Genomic DNA, 16,325 nt, shown 5'->3' on the forward strand with positions numbered 1-16,325 from the left:
TGAATTATATTTGTTGAATATATATATATATATATATATATATATATATATATATATATATATATGAACAGTACAACCCCGAAACGGCACGCCGAAACACTCCGAAACTGAAACATTTCGTTTCAATTGAAAAAATAAAACACCTATCAAAATGGAATTGACAACCTTAATCGCTACTAGTCATTATCTACACATAAATAATCTATCAATCATCAGTAGTCCTTTTCTGTCCATTGAGCTCTACTAGTTAACTGAATCTAGCTAATGCATGACAGAAGATGCATTAATTATCTACAGCAAATCATCTACATATATAATAATAATAATAATTGAATCATGAATCATCCACAGCAAATTTAGAACTACTGTTGCAGACAACAGAACCTGAACTCATGTCATCCAACAACGCAATTTTTCTCTTTTTTATATAAATAAAATGTATTTTTTTAAAGATTTGGTAAAAACTCATTTTACTCTTAATCCAAAACTGTGAAAATAGATTTAGAGATGGTTTAGAAACGAAATTGGAACTATGTTCTTTTAAATTTTATTTTTTATTAAAAATTATTTTTTATATGTTTTCATATTATTTTGATGTGCTGATCTTAAAAATAATTTTTAAAAAATAAAAAAAAATATTATTTTAATGCATTTCTAAGTGAAAAGCATTTTAAACCACAACCATTACTACAATCTCAAACAGATCTTAGAAGCTATTTATCAAACACACACTAAATCTAAAAAAAAAAAACCTTTAGAAAAAACATTGCCAACAAAATAGGATCTAATTAACCTTTGACCCAATTTTAACCTTACCGAGCTGATCTAAAATTTTGTGTTCGACTATAAACTGAATAAAAAAAAATCCACTAATTAGACCCCAAAAACAAACCAAAACTAGAATTCAAAACAAAGTCAAACTAAAAAAAAAACACAAAAACTCAAATACTTTTTATCAAAACCCGGAAAAAAAACATGAAGAACATCGAAGAACATTTAACATGAATTTAGCAACATGAATTTCAAATCAAACTAGATATAGACAAACTAATGACATATACATGTTTGAAATCATGTAAGGATCAATAATTTTACTTTCATGCACTTTGATTGTAATATACTTTGATTATCACTTAAAAACCATGATTTGATCAAAATAATTTTTAATTTAAAATTAAAATTTATTGAAAATATATTATTGATACAAAATAATCCTAAATTTATACTTTATTTCAATAATTTCGAGCAAAGTCGGGGTTTTTTTTCTGGGATGTACTTGTGAAAGGAGTCGAATATCGATTACTTAACGCTGTCCCTCATGAAGTGAGAGCTCGTGGAGGAAATGATTTGCATCTTCAATCATGCACATAAATATAAATATTCTAAGTATTTTTGCATGTCCTGTGGTCTTTTCCTTGCATGCATCGCCTGTAACTACAGGAAAAATACAAGGGTCAAGTTGTCGATGCATGTCAACAAGAACGTGTAGCCATGGATGCCCACATATTAAAATATATATTATATAAAGAGGGTAAAAAAAAAAGCCCAGCCGGCATGTTTAGACTTATTTTTTTAATGTTTTTTAAAGGGATGGATGAGAATGCAATTTATCACTTGTAAACCTAGATTTTAGCCATCACTGTGTTGACCGGAAAGTCAAGGCAACGTCTCTATTGGATTAAAAAATCTAATTTTTAAATCATATCAACCGAAAAACACCTCATTAATACCCTTGAAACATCCACAAACAAATATATCAACTCAAAGTACTCAAAAAATGGTCCAAAAACCTAAAATCAAATTGATTTAGATTTATCTTTCCCAATCTAAATCTATTTTTTCAGAAAATATTGAAGTATCAAACAACTACTATCAAGCTTCTTTCATTTCATGGAACTCGTGGACACATAAAAAATCATTTTGATGGTCAAAAATGGCTTGAACAGTGATTTTTCTCACGTTGCTGGAATCCAATAACTCATCTCTCTTCTCTTTATTCGGAAACTGAAAAATAATACAAATAAACTTTTATATCATGATTGATTTTTTAAAAATAAAAAATAAAAGGATCTAAATTGTATAACTTGTGTTATTTTAAAAGTTCAAAGACCTAAATATTTTTTTTAAAACAATCTATATCACGCCACCTATATTTAATATTTTTTTATTCTGATCCATCTTCTTCCAATTCCAGTATCACATGAGTTCATGAACAATACCAGCCATATGACAACAAGGTTAAGGCCTGGATAATAGATGTTCGATGCTACCAGTTTTGGAATCCTGAGATTGAAGGACAGCAACAGAACGTGCACCTTGAAAGACACAATTTGCCATATCGAAGAAAAAATATATTTTTTTCCGATACAGATTTGGTGCCTTTGCTTCTTCTTCTGCGTTTTCTTCTTGGCCATACATACTATTTGAAGTTAAATAATATTTTAAAAAAAATAAAAAAATCAAACTGGATTTTAATTGATTTTTTTTGGATTTATCAGCCAGCTCTTGCTTAATTTTTTTTATCCGGACCGAGTCAAGTCTTGAATCTCTTGAATCTGGAAAAGCACAACCTCAATAATCAATATCACTCACCTTTGGGCTTTATTAGCCTTAAATTAAGCCCAGAGTTAGGCCCATATTTCCTTTGATTCTACTTTGTTCAATGTCACAAATTGCCTATGAACAGATTCACTTAGCATCCAAGCTTGGGCCTCACACAGTCCACTACAGCTTAAGCCCAATCTAAACCTTTAAGTTTTATTTTCATTTTTTCTTATGAAGGTCGTTGATTTTTTCACATTGAGGTACATTGTATCTTTAATAGAAATAATCCTCTCTAGTTACATAAAATAAAAGAATTAAAGTTACTAAAAAAAATGTTGGTTTTGTATAGATGGAAAACATTTTGTGTAAAATACATTCTCATAAGACATTTTACATAGAAAAAAATTAAAATATTTAATAAACAATGATGTGAAAAACATAATGTTAATAGATTGATCATGATGTATTATGATTATGATGAAGTGGTAGTAGTGATTACGGTAATAATAATATGGTGAAGGTGGGGCTAAAAACAAAAACAATGATAGTGAAGACCGTTTGTTTGCTGGAAAATAGTTTTTTTAAAAAAAATAAATTCCAAAAAAATGCATTCCGGGAAAGTGAATTATTTTCCGATGTTTGGTAATATAATAAAAAATAAGTTGGAAAATACTTTCTATTATTTGGTTATGTCATGAAAAATGAGCTAGAAAATAACTTATTAATATTTTATTTTTTTCAAGTTTATTAAAATAATAAGGAACAAATCTTACAGATTAAAAAGTTGAATGAGAATGAAATTAAAAATATATATATAATTTCATAAATTATCTCAAATAAAATAAATAATAATTAAAATAATAGAGATCAAATTTAAAAAATAAAAAAATTGAAAGATGAAGAAATTAAAATAATAATAATTAACATTTCATAAATTATTTCAAATAAAATAAGTAACAATCAAAAGAATGAGAACCAAATTTGATAGAAAAAAAATTTCAATTAAAAAATGATAAGGGAAAAGCAAATAACGATTATAAAAATAAGGGTCAAAATTAATATAAAAATTAAATTTTAAGGCATAAAATTGAAAAATAAATATTCAAAATAATATATATATATATATACAGCAATAAAAAATTTGAGGACCAAAATTTGATATAATCAGTAAATAATATGATATTTTTAAAATTTTCACAACTTCCGGAAAGTGTTTTCCGTCTAAAATAAAAGGAAAACACTTTCCTAAAAACCAAGTCAAATTTTTCTTCGACTGGAAAGTGTTTTTCATTGACCAACTTTTATAATGGTAAACAAATACAAGAAAGTTTGAAAAATAATTTTTTAGAAACTATTTTCTAGAAAACAAACATAGCCAAAGTAGTGGTTACATTGATAATAGTTATATGGAGTAATGTGAATGTTGTGTTGATGATGGAGTAATGGAGTGTTGGTGGTAGGGTGGTAATTATGACGATGATGATGACAACACTAACAATAACAATGATGATGGTGTGAAGTGATTAATCAGTAAATAATATGACATTTTTAAAATTTTCACAACTTCCGGAAAGTATTTTCCGCCTAAAATAAAAGGAAAACACTTTCCTGAAAACCAAGTCAAATTTTCCTTCGACTGGAAAGTATTTTTCGTTGATCAACTTTCATAATGGTAAACAAACACAAAAAAATTTAAAAAATAATTTTTTAGAAACTATTTTCTAAAAAACAAACACAACCGAAATAGCGGTTACATTTATAATAGTGATATGGAGTAATGTGAATGTTGTGTTAATGATGGGGTAATGGAGTGTTGGTGGTAGGGTGATGACAACACCAACAATAACAATGATGATGGTGTGAAGTGGTGATTGTATAAAAAAAAATGATAATTAAAATTGTTGAAAGATATTTTTATTTATAAAAAATTTTATGAATTAAAAATATCTTTTAATAAATGAATTAACTTACAACATTTGACCAAGCTTTTTTTTATAAAAAAAATCAAACAAAACAAATTCCTTCTAAAACTTAAATATATTTACATAAAACCCTTCAACATTAAAGATAAATTTTTTTGAACATACCAAATATTTTATCTGGAAGAGGATGCATTTTCATGGATTGCTAAAACAAAAAAGCAGAAAAATATATTTGTTTCTTGAAAATAATAGACAAGTCTTGACACTCCAAATTGCAAAGTGAGTTGTAACAAAAAAAAAAAGAAACAACAATGAAGATCCCATAAACTCAATGCCCAAAATACCTTTCACATCGCAAAATAAAAAACAAATTCTAACCTAACCAAATCAAAAATCCCAAACTCCACAAGGGTAATTTAGTCCATAAACAAAAACCACATATGAAGGTAGTTATATTCTTGCTCCCTTATCAGTTAAGGAATCTCTTTATAGCACAAACACATCACATTGAACCACTTCATGTCCTTCTTGGATTAAAATTCAAGAACAAGAAGCACGAATTCAGAGAGGAAGATAATGGGAGATTGCAGGCCATTAGGGTTTTTGTTAGGACTTCCTTTTGCCTTGCTTGCATTGATCTTGGCCATTGTTGGTGCAGTAATATGGCTAATTGGGTGAGTCCATTTATTTCCTTTTGCTTTTCTTAATTCTTTTGCTAAAACATAAGAATTTCAAGAATTCTTGGAGTGTGTGTGTATATATATATATTGATTTCATATAATATAATGTAATAATTAAAAAAAAATAGGGTGGAATTTGACTTATGATTGATTTGGAGAAAACCCATATCATAATATTACATATCTTGATATTCTATATAGTTTTTTCTTCTATTTATTTTCTAATAAATAATTTTTTAGTTGATTGACTAAATTATGTTTTTCTTTTAAAAAAAAGTTGTTTTGTGATGGAATGCAGGGCTATATTGAGTTGCCTGTGCCCATGTTGTGTGTGTTGTGCTGCCCTGGCCAATTTGGCCATGGATGTTGTGCAGCTTCCTGTTAGAATACTTAGATGGTTCATTGATGAGATCCCTTGTTAATACTGCTGATGATCTCTATGATCTCAGTTTGTTTGTTGACTGCACGTTCCCTCAATAATCTTCTGCAATTGGATTTTTTGGTAATTTTTTATGGTTTAAAAACAATGATACTTGTAACTAGAGATGCCCAAACTTTGTAGTCTTGTGAGAAAAATTTTGAAATATAACATCTCAATGTCTTCTTAATGTTAGTCCTTGGGGCGTAATTTATGAGAAAAAAATCCTTACTACATTGCTAGACAATAAAACGAGAAAGGAAGGGATTTGATGGAATGTAATATTATGTATTTTAAAATGAATTAATGGGTTGTAATGTATGGTGTTATTAAAACAATCCGCTACCAGATCGACTTGAAACCAGATATCGATTCGAAACTTACATATTGTATGTTTAAGAAATATGCAATGGTTTAATATGGTAAATTATTTTATATGAAACCATATAAAAAAACACAAAAAAATACATATAAAACTTGTTTGAAATAATACTGTTTTGGATTGATTTAGGTTAATCCATTTAACTTGTGATTCAAATTATGAGCAGGTAATAGGTTGGGACGGTTTGGATATTCTCAGCTTCCATGCATTTCTCTCCTACCCAAATTTTGCTGGATTATGAAAAAGAAACTCTGTAGTGATGGAATATGAGTTTCCTTAGAACGTAACTCTGAACTAACATAACCCTTCAATGCTCCTCAATCAAAATCAAATTCAAATTGGTTATGGCATCTAATCTGAAACATTGACAGAAGATCAATGTTTTTTCTTCTTAATTCCTTAAAGATACCCTTATCTGCATTAAGATGAAATTAAAATCACGTCAACATTTCCAATATGCATGTTCTCCTTATGATGTTGAACACCCTCTATCAGTTCTCTTCTGTTCAAAATTAATCAGAGCTTGCAGGCAACCTTGCTTTCTGCATTTCTATGCACAGTTGCATGATCAAATATTCATACATTTTTATAAATGAAATCAGTCAATTAGGTTAAGTCCAACAACTAAGTTAACTCAAGTGGCAAGTGTTCATTGTGTTATCATTTTGGATTTGAATATAAAAAGAAGATTGCTAGGGAAAAGAAATACTCAATCTTGATATTTGGAAGCTAAATCCCAGCATGACTATACATATATATACACACAGATAACCATGGGCCATAGTCTAAAGGTTATGCCAATTAGATCAACTAAGTTACTAGTGCCCAGATTGGAAGTCATTGTAAGTAAAAGTAAATGACAAGCTTTAAATAAGACGTTGTCCCCTCAATCTCTATTTCATTCTTTATTTCACGTTCTGGAAAAGATTCGGATCAAAAGGTTGATCTCTCAAGTTGATCTTATAATTTAAAAAATAAATTAAAATAACATTGTTTTTAAGAAAAAATCAAATGAATAAGAGCCCAGTTTTGATCCGTCCAATTGAATCAATATATCATTTTTTTTTTCAACTCAGACTAATCCTGATCTTATATTAGGTGTGTCCGAGTCGAACAACGACGTCAATATCGATTTTATAACTATGCTTTAATGGAAATAAATTACAGAACCCACTTGTGCTTACACAGTTACGCTCCTAATGTGCCGCCAAAAGATGAGCCCACAACCCACTAGGCGAAAGAAATGGGAAAGGGCTTGTAGAACAGTAGATGCTCTAATGGTAGATAGACTCGGCAATTTTAGGACACATCAAATTCAACACCTCTTTGTTTACACTTTACAGTGATTTCAGTAATTTGCAAGTAAACTAGAAGAAGTTAAAAAGACACTGTAGTCACTTCTGGAACCTTCTACATGTTTCGCAAATCATCAAAGACAAAAACTCCGCAAACATGAAACTTCCACCATTTCCTCCATCATCACCTAACCAAAAAAACAAAGCAAGCAACCTTTTCTATTATTTTTTTTCAAGAAGAAAAACAAAGGTGAGCAAAGAGAAGAAAAGAAAGAGGGGGGAGAGGAGGAGGTAGCAGCAACACCATGGGGGTGGATTACTACAAGATATTACAAGTTGATAAGACTGCAAAAGATGATGATTTGAAGAAGGCTTATAGGAAATTAGCAATGAAATGGCATCCTGATAAAAACCCAAATAACAAGAAAGAAGCTGAAGCCAAGTTCAAGAAAATTTCTGAAGCTTATGAGGTATGTACCTGTCATTTAACACTTCAAGATTAAATTTTGTGATCTGGGTTTGGTGTAAGATTGTATAATCTTAATGAAATTTGTGGTTTTTGTTCATGTTAAGAGAAAAAAGAAGTCTTTTTTTTTTGGATTTTGTGGTTAAAATTCTGGGATTTGTTGTTCGTTGTGTTTTTTTTTTAACTGTTATGATGAGGAATCATCTGTTTGTCATTTGAAATATATGAATTTGATGGCTTCTGTTCATGTTAGATGAAATAAAGTTTCTATCTTTATTGGGATTTAATGGCTAAATTACCGGGATTTGTAGTTTATTTTGTTAATTACTGTTATGATGAGGAAGCCTCTGTTTCCTATCTGAAGATATGTGAATTTGATTGATTTTTTTCATGTTAGATGGAAAGGGGTTCTTTTTTGTTGGGATTTGTAGTTTGTTGTGGTTGTTACTGTTTTCATGAGGAATTCTCTGGTTCTTAATGACTCAATGACTTTTTAAGTTTGTTTATCAACATGGAAACTTTGTTGCGATAACTTTATGTTTTAGTCTTTAATGGCATAAGGAATTTTCTGTAGAATTGGATTTGATAGTCCTTTGATGGATTTTGTGTTGAAATTCAATGTTTTGGATGCAGGTTCTCAGTGATCCACAGAAAAAAGCAGTATATGACCAATATGGTGAGGAGGGTCTAAAGGGGCAAGTACCACCGCCTGGTGCTGGTGGTGCTGGTCCAGGTGGGGCTGGCCCAGGTGGGGCTGGTCCAGGTGGAGCTACATTCTTCTCCACGGGAGATGGGCCAACGACATTTCAGTTCAATCCTCGGAATGCTGATGACATTTTTACCGAATTTTTCGGGTTTTCGAGTCCATTTGGAGGGATGGGAGGTGGTGGTGGAGGCATGAGACAGACAAGGTTCCAAGGTGGGATGTTCGGCAATGATATCTTTAGTTCTTACAGTGAAGGGGGTGGAGGGTCGATGCATCAGAGTGCGCCTAGAAAAGCTCCTCAAATTGAGAAGAAGCTGCCTTGTAGTCTTGAAGAGCTTTATAAAGGGGCTACCAAGAGAATGAAGATTTCTAGAGACATCGCTGATGCAAGTGGGTAAGTATTGAGAACTTTGTTTTAGTATGTTTAGTAACTACTGTTCTGCTGGTATGCTTCTGAAGGATAGCTCATGTAGAACTTCTCTGTGAATTTATCTGACATCAACTTCTTCCTGTTTGATTTTCAACTAACCATTACCTAATAGAGCCAGATCAAACAATAAATGCTTGTATTTCTTACGATTTCACATGCTGCTTATGCTTGTACATGGTGTTACTTGCCAGATCATTTTACAATCTAGTAAAAGCCTTCAAAGCTTTTGGGGTGAATTTTTGGTGCATAGCATTAGTTGTTAAGACAATTTCACTGACCTTCGCAGCAGGACCATGCAAGTTGAGGAGATTCTAACCATTGACATAAAACCGGGTTGGAAGAAAGGCACGAAGATTACCTTCCCTGAGAAAGGGAATGAACAGCCAAATATTGTTCCAGCTGATCTAGTCTTCATTATTGATGAAAAACCCCACCCTGTATTCACTCGTGATGGGAACGACTTGGTTGTAACACAGAAGATTTCTTTAGCTGAAGCCTTGACAGGTTACACTGTCCATCTCACAGCCTTAGATGGAAGGAACTTGACCATTCCAGTCAACACTCTGATTCATCCAAACTATGAGGAGGTTGTCCCAAGGGAAGGGATGCCAATCCAGAAAGACCCGACAAAGAGGGGAAATTTGAGAATCAAGTTCGACATCAAGTTTCCAACAAGGCTAACTGCAGAGCAGAAGGCAGGAATCAAAAGACTCTTGGGTCCTTGAGATCATCAATGCCAGCATTTAATACACTACACCTCCACAGAAATGGAGAAGTTTTGTGAATACAAATTAGAAAGAATGTAGTAGTTGTGTTGGTTCTTCTGAATCCACAACTTGTTATATATGTAATCACTTTTGAGAGTTTTTGTAGCAAGTATGACATCTTTCTAAGACATTGATGTGCTAAATTTTGAGTGTAATAAACTTCTCTATTACAGTTGCGATAAAAACTGGCTCCAGTCGATTGATGGTGAATCCTTGTTTTCTTTTCTAGTTCTGAACACTGAATGCAACCAAACTTTATGCAAAGATGGTGAATGCAAGTGGATTACTACAAGAACAAGACATGGTTAGTGGATAGGAATCCTAGAGGTGAAGGCTTGAGGTACACGAAAAAGCTCCTACGATTATTTGAGCATGACATTGTCAGGTATTCTTAGTTATAGATAGCAAGATTTGTCTCGATTAGTTGTCTCTCAAGTTCAAGCAGAGCTCTGAGGTTTGGAGCTAGAGGTTGGTGCTCATAACTGCCTCTCATATCAACACACTGACAGAGATATAAGACTAGCATGTGTAATATTAGCATATCAATCACCATTAAAAAATGAAAAATGAAGGTCGTCGTCGAATCACTTGTACTAAACAATGTATTTGTTTTGTGTTTAAAAAAAAAATTTCAATTTTTTTATTTTAAATTATTTTGGATTATTTTGATGCGCTGATATTAAAAATAAAATTTAAAAAATAAAAAAAATATTATCTTATACATTTCCAAGTAAAAACACTTCAAAAAACAATCATTATTATAATCTCAATCGCTATCAAAATCTCATGTAAACCAAATCCACGCACCAACCTTGCTTTAAGAGGATTTGAATCCGACCGATGACATTGATATTATCATTAACATTTAACAAATTCAATAGATATTACAATTGAGAATTTAAATAGTTTCAGAAAATGATGTGATCCATTCCAAGTATCAGAAGGTTGTCCTGGACGAAGGGATGCCGATCACAAGTGATCCACCAAAGAGAGGAAATTTGAGAATCGAGTTTGACATCAGGTTTCCAACAAGGGTTACTGCAGAGCAGAAGGAAAGAATCAAGAGACTCTCTGGTCCTTGAGATCTCCATCTCCTTTGAGAAGGACTGTTGCCCTCTTGCTAAAATCTGTGATGCATGACTCTATGGTATTAGTATTTGATAAGTTCAGTTGTGACATCTTTCTAAGATATGATTAGTGCATGGTTTTGCCAACTTCTTAATTGTGGTTTCAATGAAATTTGATTTCCCTTGTTTGCTCTTGAATCCTTCCTTTCTTGATAGCAAAAGGATTTAGCTTGGAGGGGAAAACAATTTCCCTGCTCCTGAAACCATAGTTAGCCGATTCGGCTTGGAGTCTAACCTGGTTCAAGGTCTAGGGTATTGAATTATTGAATCAACTTGGATTTATTATTTATTTTAAATAAGTCGATTCATTTTTAAAAATTAAATTTAATGATTTTGACTTGATTTAAATTTAATCAAATCAATTAAATTGTAAATTAAAATGTAAATTCATTAGAAATTTGACTTGGATGAATGTCAAAACAGTTTAAAATAAAACTCGTATTAACCCACCCGCGGGACCAGGTGGGATTTAATAATAACTATAGGGGAAACATTAATCACTTTCAGGATTTCCAAATTTCCATTCTAAACCTCATGAGTGAATTAAACTATAAAGCAGAGTTACTGATTCCTCTAAAGATCTTTCAACTGGTTACTTCTCCAGTCACTGAAATCACAAGATGAAGATTATGTCCCCATTTTGCTTTTCATATCTGCCCTGATTCCACCCTACTTCATGACCCTTAGAGCTACGAAAGCTGTTGTTTGATGTAACCATGGAAGCACGGGAACTGTTTCTGCATTGAAAAAATCATTAGCAACACATAGATAAGACAGTCTTCTCAGCAAAAACCGCTACACTTTGGTTAGTATTTCAAAACAAAAAAAAAATGAAAAAAAAACTAATGAAAAAACAGAAACATAAAATAAATTTGTTTTGAGTTAATTTTAAAATGAATTTTTTAAAAAACATGAAACACACGAAAATATGTTTTTTATTCTTATTATCTATATATCTCTTCTATTTTAATTTCAAGATAGTAACTAAACACTGTTTTAAATACTTTAATTATGTTTTTCATCTCAAATCCAACTGTTCAAATTAGTGGAATTTATGGAGTTAACCTTACAATTTGTGGTCTTAATGATCATGACATCCCCTCTAGCTTTTGTGTAATGATAATTGAAGGGCTAGCTTGAGTTCATTTCTATTTTATTACAAAAATTCACCATTAATATCACAAATGTTTCATCGGCTTAAAATAATAAGGATGCGATTGTGCACTTTTTAAAAATTAAGTAACCAAACTGTATTGATGATTATATGTATTTCTTTGAAGGAGGGGCAAATTTGTGGTATGCTTAAGGACTCATTCGAAAACTTATAAACTTAGGGTTCAAGATGTAGTTTTGGTGTTTCTATGTTACTAGTACGTCCGTGCTGCTAAAAAAAGAGAAATGAGGTTAATTGTATATTTCATCCTTTATGATTCAAGATTTGTTGATATAGTGCCTTAACTATTTTGTTTTCATCCATTTTTATGCTCCAAATGCACTCAGATATGGTCCCTCTGTCGATTTTTGGTATAAGGATGAAATTGGGAAGATTAGAGATGAAAGGGACTAAAGAATATATAGTAAGAAATATAACATTAACCCAACCCCTAAACTACAAGGCACAAACAAGCCCCAAAGAATCAAAGATTACTCCTTTCGTCATCACATCACTATATACATATATAAAGAGAACAAAAGCAAGCAGCTAAGCACCCCAAACTAGAAAAAACGAAGATAAGCAAAGTGAAGAAGAGAAAGAGAGGAGGAGGAGGAGGAGGAGGAGGAGGAGGTAACAGCAACACCATGGGAGTGGATTACTACAAGATATTGCAAGTTGATAAGACTGCAAAAGATGATGATTTGAAGAAATCTTATAGGAAATTAGCCATGAAGTGGCATCCTGATAAGAACCCTAATAACAAAAAAGAAGCTGAGGCTAAGTTCAAGCAAATCTCTGAAGCCTATGATGTATGTACTTAAAATTTGACTCCAATTGCTTCAATATTATATTTTGTGATCTGGGTTTGTTGTGAAATTGGAAAATCTTGCTGAAATTTGTGGGATTTGATTGTTTTATTTCTTGTGTAGATGTGTGTATGTATTGCATTGTAGATTTTGTGATCTGGGTTTTTGTTTTATTGGCGTTTTTGTGATATTTTCCTGTGTTGGATTCTAGTAGTTTTAGGATTCTCTATGTGTTTTTTGTCACAACTTCAAAGTTTCAATCTTTCATGGCTTGAATAATCATTAAACCTTGTGGGTTCTGTGTGTTGGATCTGTAGACCATCCAGTTAGAAGCAATGCTGAAGATTCTCAATTCACCGAAATTTGTAGACTGATGGTTTTTTTTGTTCATCCTTAGATAAAAAAGAACTTGCTATCCTTTTGAATTTCTTGCATAAAGTTCTTGAATTTTTAGTTTTGTTGTGTTTTATTGTTATCATGAGGAATTAACTGTTTCTTGTTAGTTAGATGTCCAAAGTTTCAGTCTTTAATGGGCACAAGGAATTCTCTGTAATGCAGTTCTAGACTGCTCAAAATTAAAATCAATAGTAAAGATTTATTCTTTGATTGATTTTGTACCGAGTCAATGTTTTTTTTATGCAGGTTCTTAGCGATCCACAGAAAAGAGCAGTGTATGACCAATATGGTGAAGAGGGTTTAAAGGGTCAAGTACCACCACCTGGTGCTGGTGGTGCTGGTCCTGGAGCTTCATTCTTTTCTACTGGAGATGGACCCACATCGTTTCATTTCAATCCTCGAAATGCTGATGATATTTTTGCTGAATTTTTTGGGTTTTCTCATCCGTTTGGAGGGATGGGAGGAGGTAGTGGTGGTGGTGTTGGAGGCATGAGAGGGGCAAGGTTTCCTGGTGGGATGTTTGGTGAAGATATCTTCAAGTCCTATGGTGAAGGTGGAGGATCAATGCATCAAGGTGCTCCTAGAAAGGCTGCTCCAGTTGAGAATAAGCTGCGATGTAGTCTTGAAGAGCTTTATAAGGGAGCTAGCAAGAGAATGAAGATATCCAGGGAGATTGTTGATCCAAGTGGGTGAGTAGTATTAAGAATTGCTTTTTATGTTTATTACCTTTCTCTTGGTTTGCATCTGACTTATGGCTCATTTTAGTTTTAATATCTCTAGGAGTTTCTGCCATTTTTATCAAATTGAGCATCAACTTCTATCCATTTTATTTTCAACAAGTAATGGCATAATGGGATTTACCAGGTAGATCAACAAATCAAATGCATGTTATTATAAGATATGACATGCTGCTTTCTGCTTTAGATTGCTTTTTTCTGTTGTCAGAGATATATTGGAGTACTTGGCAGATCATTTTACAATTTAGTAAAAACCTTACTGAGTGTTTGTTTTTGAGGCTTGACATGATCAAACTACTCTTTGCATGAAAAAGCACTTAAAAAAATTCAATTTAATGTTTTTTTTATGGTTTTGATATGCCAATGTCAAAAATGAAAAAAAAAATCATTTTGATACATTTTCAATTAAAAAGCACCATGCACTGCATTACCAAACACACACTAAAAGCTTTTTCAATGATGTTTTTGTGCAGAACTCTAGTTGCTAGATCATTTCGCTGAACTTGTGCTTCTCTTCTTTTGTAGCAAGCCTGAGCAAGTGGAGGAGATTCTAACCATTGACATAAAGCCAGGTTGGAAGAAAGGCACAAAGATCACCTTCCCTGAGAAAGGGAATGAAATGCCAAATGTTATACCAGCAGATGTAGTCTTCATTATCGATGAAAAACCCCACCCCATATTCAGTCGTGATGGAAATGACTTGATCCTCACACAAAAGATTTCCTTAGCTGAAGCCTTGACAGGTTACACTGTCAATCTCACAACCTTAGACGGAAGGAACTTGACCATTCCTATCAACACCGTGATTCATCCAAACTATGAGGAGGTTGTTCCGAAGGAAGGGATGCCAATCCCAAAAGACCCCACAAAGAGAGGAAATTTGAGAATCAAGTTTAGCGTCAAGTTTCCAACAAGGCTAACTGCAGAGCAGAAGGCAGGAATCAAAACTCTCATGGGACCTTGAGATCAATATTAGAATGGGATGCACCTCCACAGAAATGGGGCACTTTTTGTGAATATGCATTTTAGGAAATTACCAACCAGAATGCGATGCACTTTTTGTGAATGTTATTTATGGTATCTGCCTTTGATAGTTTCAGTTTTGGAAAATTCTACAATGCCTTACCCTTTAGGGGAGCACATCATGCTTGTAATGCTTTTCTTTTTTCACATAATTCAGTGCTTTTATTTTTTAGCAAAACTTCCACTGAGTTCTACAAAACACTCGATGCATTATGTAATTCAGTAATTTTGTTACCAAATTCGGTGATGTTGTTGCAGAAAGTGATTATACGAATCACCAAGTGTGATGATGACTATATTATGGAATTTGGTGACCAATTTACTGAATTGCATAATACAATTGAGTTTTTTAGCAGAACACAGTGAAAATTTTGCCAAAAGCTCCCCGAATTATGCAAAATGCCAGCAAAGGCTTCCTGGAAAGGCATTGTGGAGGCAGCTTTTTCTGTTTTGGAGTGCACGATGCCTTCTCTTTGAGACAGAAGCGGTCGATGTCAAGGGTGTTAAATGATAAGGTGTACTGAACTTTATTACACTAATAAAAATTGGCTCCAGTTTTTTTTGTGGTGAATCCTTATTTTCTTTTCTAGTTCCCTGAGCATTCAATGTAATGAACTTTCAAGAAAAGTATATGGTTGGTTGATAGGAATGCAGAAGATGAAGGTTTGGAGTATACAAAGCTTGTCATGGAATGGTCTGTACTCTATCCTTCTAAGAATGAGAGGTTAAAAGGGCATCCCCAGTATACAAGGCTCCCGGCTAGGCTAGGGGCAGAGGAGGATCGTCTCCGTATGCAGTCTGTTGCACTTGCGCAAAGTGACTGTTTCCATCACTCAAAGCCAGTGGCCTGCTCGTAAAAAATGAGCTCCCCTCGCACTGCGTCAAGGCTCGCCCTCAATACACAGGAGAGACTGGTAGATCTATATGATTGAGGCTCCCAATTTTATTTTTACTTTTTTCTGATTTCAACATCTAAGCCATAGTGTTATTCTTTAAATGGCATGTGAGTTGCAATTTATGATGTAGAGTAATAATATATGATAGTTTCAGTTGTAAATATATGCCATCTTATCTTTCTTTCTGAGATATATGTTAAATGTAGGATTTGGTCTTCTTAATTGCGATTTTAATAACAATTGGTTTCCTTGGATTGGTGTTGTACACTACCTTTCTTTGATAGCAAAAGGTCTAAACTTGGAGGAAATTTTGCTTCCAAACTTCTGAAACAGTAGTGATTTCTCCGTATATGACATCTTTAGTATCTGTAAAATGCTAGCTGTTGGTTTCCTCGGAATTTGTCGGCCATGTCTCTAATCTTTTATGGCAGGTGACCAGAATTACTTCTATCTACAGGCATATGTTAAGCTGACAATATGGCATGATTGGATATGAATGCTAACCTAAGCAAGATTCCCAGATTTCCAACCCAAAACATAACTATTCCAACGTAATCACAATATCGGAAGCACC

The 16,325-nt window shown here is 32.8% G+C and overlaps 3 protein-coding genes across 4 annotated transcripts; all 3 read left to right on the plus strand.

Annotated features, from left to right (window-relative positions):
• The first annotated feature begins 4,968 nt into the window (after window positions 1-4,968).
• LOC133670522 (signaling peptide TAXIMIN 2-like) lies at window positions 4,969-5,759 on the plus strand. The gene is made up of 2 exons (XM_062091031.1): window positions 4,969-5,140; window positions 5,445-5,759. The coding sequence occupies exons 1-2, from the start codon at window positions 5,043-5,045 to the stop codon at window positions 5,566-5,568; spliced, it is 222 nt and encodes a 73-aa protein (XP_061947015.1). The 5' UTR covers window positions 4,969-5,042; the 3' UTR covers window positions 5,569-5,759.
• Window positions 5,760-7,283: 1,524 nt separating this feature from the next.
• LOC133670470 (uncharacterized) lies at window positions 7,284-9,820 on the plus strand. 2 transcript variants are annotated; one of them, XM_062090973.1, is made up of 3 exons: window positions 7,284-7,711; window positions 8,341-8,807; window positions 9,133-9,820. In XM_062090973.1, exons 1-3 carry the CDS (start codon window positions 7,547-7,549, stop codon window positions 9,566-9,568), a joined length of 1,068 nt encoding a protein of 355 aa, XP_061946957.1. In that variant the 5' UTR covers window positions 7,284-7,546; the 3' UTR covers window positions 9,569-9,820. The 2 variants fall into 2 exon arrangements, with proteins under 2 accessions (XP_061946957.1, XP_061946956.1); XM_062090972.1 differs by having other exon boundaries at window positions 7,297-7,711; window positions 9,130-9,820.
• Window positions 9,821-12,403: 2,583 nt separating this feature from the next.
• Window positions 12,404-15,426, plus strand: LOC133671544 (uncharacterized). Its single transcript, XM_062092317.1, has 3 exons — window positions 12,404-12,702; window positions 13,342-13,784; window positions 14,358-15,426. The coding sequence occupies exons 1-3, from the start codon at window positions 12,538-12,540 to the stop codon at window positions 14,794-14,796; spliced, it is 1,047 nt and encodes a 348-aa protein (XP_061948301.1). The 5' UTR covers window positions 12,404-12,537; the 3' UTR covers window positions 14,797-15,426.
• The last annotated feature ends 899 nt before the right edge of the window (window positions 15,427-16,325 follow it).

The sequence above is a fragment of the Populus nigra genome, chromosome 13, assembly GCF_951802175.1.
Source record: "Populus nigra chromosome 13, ddPopNigr1.1, whole genome shotgun sequence".
Lineage (NCBI taxonomy): Eukaryota > Viridiplantae > Streptophyta > Magnoliopsida > Malpighiales > Salicaceae > Populus > Populus nigra.

Bases quoted from the DNA above. Each gene is read 5' to 3' on its own strand.
- LOC133670470 (XM_062090972.1), top strand. From the start codon at position 7,547: ATGGGGGTGGATTACTACAAGATATTACAAGTTGATAAGACTGCAAAA. The intron at 7,712-8,340 runs GTATGTACCTGT...TTTTGGATGCAG, and splicing joins AAATTTCTGAAGCTTATGAG to GTTCTCAGTGATCCACAGAA. The intron at 8,808-9,129 runs GTAAGTATTGAG...TGACCTTCGCAG, and splicing joins GACATCGCTGATGCAAGTGG to CAGGACCATGCAAGTTGAGG.
- LOC133671544 (XM_062092317.1), top strand. From the start codon at position 12,538: ATGGGAGTGGATTACTACAAGATATTGCAAGTTGATAAGACTGCAAAA. The intron at 12,703-13,341 runs GTATGTACTTAA...TTTTTTATGCAG, and splicing joins AAATCTCTGAAGCCTATGAT to GTTCTTAGCGATCCACAGAA. The intron at 13,785-14,357 runs GTGAGTAGTATT...CTTCTTTTGTAG, and splicing joins GAGATTGTTGATCCAAGTGG to CAAGCCTGAGCAAGTGGAGG.
- LOC133670522 (XM_062091031.1), top strand. From the start codon at position 5,043: ATGGGAGATTGCAGGCCATTAGGGTTTTTGTTAGGACTTCCTTTTGCC. The intron at 5,141-5,444 runs GTGAGTCCATTT...GATGGAATGCAG, and splicing joins GCAGTAATATGGCTAATTGG to GGCTATATTGAGTTGCCTGT.